Here is a 9,355-nt window from a genome sequence, read left to right on the forward strand (position 1 = left end):
TTCAACCACGACCAATGCTTCACTCTCCTCGGCCCTGCCTTGCACGCGCGGTTACGACCAGCCGCCGCGGTTCGCTCCGCTGATCATGCCAGTACACCGAGCGTCCAAAACGATGGCCAGAAGCACCGGCAATCGGTCGCCGACGCCGCCTCCCTCCCTTTTGTTAGTGCCCACATGGGCTCGAAGAAGAACCTACCAGACAGGCCCCACGACCTCCTCCGTTCCCAGCTATAAGCATGAACGACCGGGCCCTCCATTTGAGTGGAGATTATTTCTCTCGGGACCATCTCCCTGCATCAAAGGCGTACTTCCGCAACCTGCCTTCGAAGTCACCTCGCCAGATGCGTGGCTGAGCTGTTGGGATGAGCCCAGTAGGCATTGGTTAGCTATGTTGCGCCCAGTGCGCTCCTTTGTTCCAAATCTATTTTGGCCTAGTAAGGTATAATTTCTTTTTCCTTTTATCTTTATCTAGAGAATTCATAAATCCATAGAATATTCATTTGAAATCTAAATTTGATGATTCAAATTCCCATATGCTTCTAAATTCATGGCAAATTTTAATAGAGTAGTTATATCATTTTTCTATGGGGCTTTCCTGGGCTGTACGTGATAAAACCCGTATTCTTCATATTAAATCCATCTTTAAAAATTCATAAAATATTTTCCATGTCTATAAACCCAGATTTTTTCCCAATATTCTTCTCTAGACCATACCTATTTGACAGAAGTGGTTTCATGGTTTTCTGAGCACTTTATGTTTCATGTTTTTATTGTGTGGTTTATTTGCTATTGATTTTACTTTCGACTACTAGAACGTGATCCGAAACAAAACTTACAAAGAGGGATCAGAGAAGTTTGAAGACCTTGCTGAGCCAGACAAGCATCCGCTTTAACCATGTCAACCCCTATACTTAGATTATACTTTACAAAATTATTTTATACGCATAAAATGCTATCTTTGGTATAGATTGCCGTGTAGTTTAGCAAGTAGCTAAGACCCAAATCCTTTGATAACATGATACCCCTTTTATTGATAATGCCCACCTTTGTCATATCAGTCATCTCGTAATGTGACAATCCATTTATTTTCCACAAGATAAAAAAGGTAAATATATACCATTAATGGATATTTGAAATTTATATTTCATACAAGCATGGCATAGCTCATAGTGATTGGATGATTTTGCAATATCAATACAATGTGATATTCTGGAGTCTATTTCGGATCTAGGGAGCATATGCTCCTGGATGAACAATAAATTCTAAATAAATAGTAAGTTTTAAAAAAAAAACTGTTTTTTTTAGATTCCATGTTCTTTAGTTGTGTAGATTTTTATGTTAGTGTAACAAGCATGTTTGTGCTTGAATTTTTTTTGTGTAACGGAATACCAGTGCTTCGTCAGTGAAACAAACAAAATTAAGAGTACCATTTCGTGTTCGACTTGTTTCTTTTAACAGGTCAAAATGCTTAAGTCTTTCCCTAAATGTTTGCGAGCAACATTTACATGGAAAGAGACATCCGGTCGACTCGACTACGAGCCGCATATGATGACTTTTATCAATCTCAGTATGATAGGGCGGCTCAATCTCTTGGAGGCGTTCACAGAGTTAGAGTGTGCGTGTATGTGTTCAGAGTGATGAGTGTAAGTATTATGTTAAAAAATATATGGCCATTAACACATATAATTTTTTTCCAGACATTTGACATCTTGTAGAAAAATATTTTTGATGCGCGGGAGCGTGTGCTTCCGAGCCGGTGAAAAAAATTATCTCAAAAGAAAAACTGTGGAGTAAAAAGGGTATAGCAACAGCGACTGGAGGCAGGCAGGGGCCAGGTGAGGTGGGCAGTGGAATTAATGGCGAGTAGTCAAGACGGTGGGCCCACCCGTTCCCTTCTTCCTCTCCTCCTTTCCCATCCATCCCAGTGCGAACTCCCAGTGAGAACAAAGCAGAAAGAAACGCCGCCCCTCGGAGGACGGGAGACCGACCACCGGAGCAAGGGGGCGGCCATGGCCATGCCCCTCGCCCTCGTCCTCGCCGCGTTGCTCCTCTCCGCCGCCGCGCCCGCGCTGGCTCACACCCGTGAGTATACTGCCACCGTCTTCTCTTTCACCCCCTTCACTCTAGATAGATCCATGACCTCTTCCCTAGGAGTGTGTTCCTGCCTTGCTTGTTCCTCGCGAGAGCCGAGCGCCTGACCAGCTCGGAGTCGAGCTATTTTTCCTCACTCTCGTCTGCAAGGTCTGATTGATAATAATTTTGTCATATGTATCTTTTCTTTGCAAAGGGCGCACACAAATCAGAAGATAAATACTTAAATAAATTTGTCTCCCGGCTTCGCCAAAACATGTGATTTTGCTTCACCAAGGCCGGCACAAAAACAGCAAATCTGCGGCACCTCGTTCCCCCTATCTGATATATATACTGGTGGCTGGTGCTGGTGTGCCACAACTATCAAGCGTCAGCGGCTAGATCCGTATAATATAATATTCCCTAATGGTTTACTCTAGTGCTGCATCTGGCACAAAACGTGCGCTCTAGATTATGCTCCTGTCAGAAACCGATCATATGTACTTGAAATGGCTCGACTCTTTCTGGTTGGCAAGCCAGCCACAGCCCATTTTGGGCAGATGAGTTGGCCATACCTTGCAAAGAAAGACAGAAATTGGCAATAGGACATCAGGCATGTATGCATCCACATGTATAACTGTTTTAAGAGGCTCTAGATGCCATTGCCAATCCAATGATATTTCCCATAAGGTTATTAATCTCAATACTTTCTGTTTTCTGCAGCGTCATGCCCTGACGGTTGGCAAATCAGTCCTGACCGGCTAAAATGCTTCATGCACATCTCAAGCTCCCTTTCCTGGGACGGATCCGAAGCTCTCTGCCGCAACTTCAGCGGTCATCTGGCTGCATTATCATCAGTTCAGGAGCTGAATTTCGCAAGGTCTCTCTGTGGAGCTGCCTCCTCCGGGTGCTGGGTTGGAGGGCGTCGCCACAACACCACTGGTAGTGTTGGTGGCTGGAAATGGTCTGATAATTCGTCTTCTTGGAACGAGACCGCCTTTCCCGGTGAGCCGTTGCATCCCAATTGCACCGGTGCTCGCTGCGGTCTAGCCGCCAGTGACGATATGTGCACTTTGGTGACCAGTAAGCACACTGCACTTACCGGAAAGAAGTGTGCTGAGTCACATGGGCTGATTTGCATGATGAATCACGGTGAGTCTTTTCTGGTAACACTGAAGTACTTTTGTTTCGTTGCATGAAAATTTGGTTGCACTAACAGTCTGACACCCACTGATTTACACCAGAAGATAGATGCTACCATGATCACTGCCACAAGGAGTATTTCATAGTCCTCATCGTCGTAAGTGGCTTGATTCTCTCAACCACTCTGGCTGTTGTGGTTTGGCTGCTCGTCTACAAGCGAAGCAAGAAAAGGAAAAGATCACGTGAAGCTTCCGGCGCTTCAGCTACCGCGTTAGTGCCACCGCTATGGAAAGTGTTCAACAGTGAAGAGCTTAGATCGATAACCAAGAACTTCAGTGAGGGAAACCGGCTGCCCGGGAATGCCAAGACGGGTGGTACCTACAGTGGAACCTTGCCAGATGGATCCAAATTAGCAATTAAGAGATTGAAGAGATCCAGCCTACAGAGGAAAAAGGATTTCTACTCTGAGATCAGTAGAGTTGCAAAGCTCTATCATCCTAATTTAGTGGCTGTCAAAGGATGTTGTTATGATCATGGCGACCGCTTTATTGTCTACGAGTTTGTTGCCAATGGGCCGTTAGATGTGTGGCTGCATCATATTCCCAGAGGAGGGCGGAGCCTTGATTGGGCAACGAGAATGAGAGTTGCCACAACTCTTGCACAGGGGATTGCGTAAGTCATCCTAACTCTTGTCTCTTCCACTCTGAGAAATCTTTTTTTTTACTTATCTATTTGGAAAGTAATACTCCCTCCGTCCGAAAATACTTGTCATCAAAATGGATAAAAAGAGATGTATCTAGAACTAAAATACATCTAGATACATCCCCTTTTATCTAGTTTGATGACAAGTATTTCCGGACGGAGGGAGTAGTTGATAAAGCACCTGTGGTCTAAGCTGCAATTATTTTAATCCATTCAGTTTCTTCTTTCATAATATTGATGCCTGTTTGCTGTGTTTACCCAATTATTATGGTTGCTCGTTAAGTGGAACTTGTAGTATACAGACGTTTAATTCTTGGGAAAATGCTGGACATGCTTATGTTTATGTTAGGTTATAAATTATGATATAATTGCATAAGTCAGCTCTGGGTTCACCGTTTTACTGTTGTAGGTTTATAGAATGATTGCTGCAGCCTTGTATAATTTACAAGCAATATTAATTCTCACATGTCGTTTGTGTTCTATTGAAACACGTAACATTAATTCATTTGGCTGTCTTTGTCCCCACAGCCTTACATTTAATCACAACCATATTAGAGCATACTTACCGGTGGTCTTTTGATTCCAGATTTCTGCATGACAAGGTGAAGCCCCAGGTAGTCCACCGTGATATCCGTGCGAGCAACGTCCTTCTCGACGAGGAATTTGGTTCCCATCTGATGGGGGTTGGGCTGTCCAAGTTTGTGCCATGGGAAGTAATGCACGAGAGGACCGTCAAGGCGGCAACATACGGATACCTCGCCCCCGAGTTCATTTACAGGAACGAGCTGACAACAAAGAGTGACGTCTACAGCTTCGGCGTGCTGCTTCTAGAAATCATCAGTGGCCGTAGGCCAGCGCAGTCCGTTGAATCCGCAGGATGGCAGACTATATTTGAATGGGCAACGCCTCTGGTTCAATCACACCGGCATCTGGAGCTGCTGGACCCGCTCATCAACGACTTGCCGGAGATAGGAGTGATCCAGAAGGTCGTGGACCTCGTCTATGCCTGCACCCAGCACGTCCCCTCGGTGCGGCCAAGGATGTCTCACGTCGTCCATCAGCTGCAGCAGCTTGAGCTCAAGTCAGCGGCGTCTGAGCAGCTGAGGAGCGGGACCAGCACCAGCGCTACTTCACCGATGCTGCCATTGGAGGTCCGGACACCTCGCTGAAACCATCGGTCTAGAAACACCGCTGTTCTTCTCATCATCAGCCATTAGGTAGCGCATTTCTTGAAGCGTGGAGTGACCCAAGACCCCCCTGTAACCGTAAGCGCAACGACTTTCTTGTGGGCAAGTACTTAGGGAGAGTGAGGGTACTGGATGTCTAAACCCTCGTTCTTGCCATCGTCGTCGATGGCCATTTGTACCCCAGCTGATTTCTACCTTAGATCTCAACATGTCTGAGTTTAGCAAGCAACATGAATTGTTCAGTGTCTACCCAGTAGAAGCTGTTCATCTATGTATTTTCTGCGTGTTAATGCCAGTGTCTCATGATATATCATTTATCAACTTATCGTCGAGCTTCATATTAACAATTTGAGAACGAGAACATGTTGAGAATATCATTCTAGGGCTACACTGGATGAACTCATGAAGTAACTAGTGAAGTAGAAGGCTCTTGATTAATCTGCAGAGCAGAGTGAACTGGAGGTCTAAGGGACGGGCTTTCGCCGTACCCTGTTGAAGGTAGGTTTCAGCGGCTGGCTAGCGCTGGGCTCAAACGGCAGCAGCGGCTTCTTGGCCTGCGTGCTACTGACACCACCGCGGCCGGACGCCGTCGCAGCACCCGCCGCCTTGCTGGCCCTCTGCTTCTTGGCCTTGGGGGCCTCCAGCCGCTCCAGGATCCTGGAGGTCTTCTCGTCCAGTGGCTTCACCGGAGACGGCAGCGTGGATACCGGAGGCCTGGGGAATGTGGCCCTGGAAGAGGAGACCGGGGTGCAGAAGTCGTCGTTGTCGTCGATGATGATGAGCTTCTCCCACTCCTCGGAGATGCTGGGCGACGCCTTCTCCTTGGGCTGGCTCGGGAGCTTCTTCTCCCTGGGTTGGCTCGGGAGCCTGTCTTTCGGAACTCGGAAAGGCGATGCAGTCGTCTGCGGCTCGCTGAACGCGTAGATTCGGTCGGCGTCTCTGGCCTTCTCCCTTTGGCTCATGAACATGTTTCCCCTGGGACCCTGCAATGCTGGTATCTGTGGCTCACTGAATGAGTCAAGGTGGGTGGCATCAGTCACAGCATAGGCTGGGGCAATTGACCTGCAAAGTGAAGTTGAGTCAATCACAACTTCACAGACTTCGTGTCGAACATATATAGTCTCTTAGTAGCCAGCCAGGTAGCAAGTAAGAACTCAAAAATGGCATGCCAAGTGAAGCATTATGAAATTTGAAGTAATGACTGAGAATGAGGTACCCGAATTGCAGGCTATCCTTCACCAGAGAATTCAGCTTCGAGTGGAAACCTCTTTCATGGTGTAGAGGGTTGTATTCCTTCAGAGCAATCTGAAACACTTCCAAGTTGTTAGCAGGCATGTAGTAACATGCTTGAGAACCCAATGGCAACCACACAATGCAACTACAGAGACATGGAGCGGTCCGTGACCATACCTTCGATAAAGAGGTTTCAATTGAATTCTTGGTGTCCTTGCTAACAGTATAGTTGCGAGGTCGACTCACATCCGGGAGAGGCAGTATCTCTTCAGATCCAGCAAGCCTCTACAGCACAAGCATGTTCCTACCATCAGGGCCAAGCAAAAACAAAGCACACACCCTATATTGCGATAATTCAGGGAATGTTGACTCTACCCTCAGAAGCATTGGTCCCTTTTCGGATGGCTGAAGGAGATAATAACAGGCAAGAGTTCCAATTTTCATTGTTTCGGTGTTGCACGGCGAGGAGCACACGAGTCCCTGATCAAGCTTGAAAAGAGTTTCACACAGACCATAGAAAACTGCACGGCATACACAATACTCAGAATTTGGGAGCATCCAGGAAACTGCACATCTGATGTATATTGCAATACAAAGTAAAGATGGTCTGGGAAAAATGCACAACACAGACAATATGGAAATACTTACTCTGGGTGTTCTGATCCAAGCTCTCATCAGTTAGAGCAACTTCATCATTTGAGCTGGGAACCACAACATGAGATTTCCCCATTATGACTCCTGCCAACACACATTATCACAGAAGTTAACAGAGTAAAGATAAAATCTCGATATACTAGAGTATAATGTCTCAGTAGTCAAGAGTAGTGGGTACCTTCATTTAGCGAGGCTAAGTCAGTGCGCTCAATCACATCAAAAGAAATGGATGTAGAGGCTCGTCGCATGTTTGACCCACCTCCTGAAGTGGAAAGAAACAATACAGTCTGATCTCCAATCTTCACGGCACTATCAGTAACATCAGAAGCTGCAAGTTGGCGGCTCGTTGTTGGGCACAGCCATTTTGCCTTGTTTGTGGTAACATCATCTATGGGGCGGCCATGGCACCTGCATATCTGTTTAGCATGTTCCACATTAGCATAACCCTTGAAGAGACTAACAAATAGACGAAATGAAGTATTATAACATGACTACCATCTTGTCAAACGAAAAGCTAAAATCGATAGATACAAACATCAAATTTGCATGCACAGGATGAAATGAAACAGTCAAAAGAAAGCACCACATTCGTTCTGTTGTATGCTGTTGTATGTCTAGAACTGAATATTCATAGTCAAAGGTGGCTTGTGTAAATAATTGTATTACCTGACAATATGGAAAACCATCGATGATCTGATTTGCTGATGGATATATGCTGCAAGTTACTTGATTAACAGATTTAATTATGGGAACTCTGAACACCAATACAGCCTGCATCATCTCTTCCTTGTCATCCTTCAGCTCTTCTAACCACCTCTTGACTAGCCCATGCAAAACTTGGGTCTCTGCATTCCGAACATTTATGCTGTTAGGGGTCTTAGTGTTAGACGAAGTGTGAAAAGTTAACTTTGCAGTGCAAACAACTCATTATATGGGAGTACTAACCCTGGGATATCAATCAAATATCATAATATATAAAAGGTAAAATACCACAGTTTAAGCTACATGATCATATTATGTGTATCAACATGGCCAAGAAAGATGACCGTGTTGTCTAATGATAAACATAAAAATAAAAAGAGTAATAGATGATTCCTACTCTCATCAAGCCTCCTTACCAGGACTGTGTCTCCGTACAACACAGTTTTCAAGGTCACTGATTCTGTATATGAAACTGTTGGAGTTTTCAGAAACATCATCATACATGAACGCAGCAGTTTCTGTTTCCAACATTACAAACTCCACTGTAATACACTGTTCCGATGCTTCCTGATGAAACATATAGATAATAATTAGAGGAATGTCATTATCATGAGAATCAAATTGTGCATGAAGCAATACTCAATCCCTTTCAAAAGAAATCGAGAAATCAGCAGCCGTACCATAAGTGATCTTCGGAGAGGTTCTGTGTTTTGTGCAGAAAAACATATTGCAATCACTTTCTTGGAGATGTCATCAGTGGCCCAAGAATAGATTGCTCTGTTGCTAAACAGATTTTGCAATGACACGTCTGCAGACAAGAAATGCAGTCAGATAACTTCTCTATCTCAAGATAATTCCATGTATTAAGACCAGGCGAATTGACTTTGTTTATGCTGCTCAGTTCAGATAAATTTCCTATCTCAAGATAATCCCCTGTATTAAGAACGGGCGAATTGACTGCTCAGTTCATTTTCTACGGGCAGAACCATCATATACCGAACATAAAGATCATCCAAGCCATACCTTCAGTTGGCACAGACCCATGTTGCTCAGGATGGAAGCCATCCAGGGGCAAGTTTTCGACAGCATGGTGGAAATCTCGAAGGCTGAATTTCTCCCCGGGCCTATACGCAATCTTGAGCTGATGGAGGTTGACGTATTAGTAAAACTGAAAGGATCTTTTTTTTTTGCGGGGGGGACGTATTAGTAAAACTGAAAGGATCTGAACAAGCGTACAAAAGGAATGCATCTGAATGGAGACCAATCAGTGGTGTAACAATGCAATGTCACAGCATCAGCGGCCTAACGCAATTTGCCTTTTCCAGGTGTATGTCACTATTCAGTGCAGGTTGTTAGGCAATTCGCCTTTCCAGGCGTTAGGGGATCATGGCAATAGCAATCTGACACCAAATGCATGATTCAGTTAACCTATATGGGTGGTTAATTCGCCAATTTTTGCAGACACCACACACCGGCAACCAGAGGCAGGTCGGTGAACTGGCGTTCGAAAGACGAGCGGCGCTGCGCTAGAGCAGCAGAGCTCGCGTGTCAGAAATTCAGGATGCAATTGGATGAGTTAATGGCGAGGTGTTCGATTCGGAGCTAAGCAATCATACACGCAGCACCGAGATAACTAGCAGAATCGAAATCAACACTGAAATGCA

General features: G+C 45.1%; 2 protein-coding genes across 3 annotated transcripts in view; one reads left to right on the top strand and one right to left on the bottom strand.

Annotated features, from left to right (window-relative positions):
* The first annotated feature begins 1,904 nt into the window (after positions 1-1,904).
* Positions 1,905-5,425, top strand: LOC119274815 (C-type lectin receptor-like tyrosine-protein kinase At1g52310). 2 transcript variants are annotated; one of them, XM_037555536.1, is made up of 4 exons: positions 1,905-2,082; positions 2,794-3,222; positions 3,318-3,885; positions 4,502-5,425. In XM_037555536.1, exons 1-4 carry the CDS (start codon positions 2,010-2,012, stop codon positions 5,082-5,084), a joined length of 1,653 nt encoding a protein of 550 aa, XP_037411433.1. In that variant the 5' UTR covers positions 1,905-2,009; the 3' UTR covers positions 5,085-5,425. The 2 variants fall into 2 exon arrangements, with proteins under 2 accessions (XP_037411433.1, XP_037411432.1); XM_037555535.1 differs by having other exon boundaries at positions 1,906-2,082; positions 3,315-3,885.
* LOC119279329 overlaps positions 5,366-9,355 on the bottom strand; it is a 4,752-nt gene continuing 762 nt past the window's right edge. Inside the window, exons 3-12 of the mRNA XM_037560602.1 lie at positions 8,715-8,832; positions 8,372-8,499; positions 8,108-8,258; positions 7,656-7,834; positions 7,168-7,405; positions 6,984-7,073; positions 6,711-6,856; positions 6,513-6,620; positions 6,319-6,407; positions 5,366-6,164 (exon numbers count right to left, since the gene is read on the bottom strand). Of these exons, the coding sequence (XP_037416499.1) occupies positions 5,567-6,164; positions 6,319-6,407; positions 6,513-6,620; positions 6,711-6,856; positions 6,984-7,073; positions 7,168-7,405; positions 7,656-7,834; positions 8,108-8,258; positions 8,372-8,499; positions 8,715-8,832 (1,845 nt within the window). The 3' untranslated portion in view covers positions 5,366-5,566. The remainder of the gene's footprint in view (positions 6,165-6,318; positions 6,408-6,512; positions 6,621-6,710; positions 6,857-6,983; positions 7,074-7,167; positions 7,406-7,655; positions 7,835-8,107; positions 8,259-8,371; positions 8,500-8,714; positions 8,833-9,355) is intronic.

This window comes from Triticum dicoccoides, chromosome 3B (genome assembly GCF_002162155.2).
Source record: "Triticum dicoccoides isolate Atlit2015 ecotype Zavitan chromosome 3B, WEW_v2.0, whole genome shotgun sequence".
In the NCBI taxonomy this organism is placed as follows: domain Eukaryota; kingdom Viridiplantae; phylum Streptophyta; class Magnoliopsida; order Poales; family Poaceae; genus Triticum; species Triticum dicoccoides.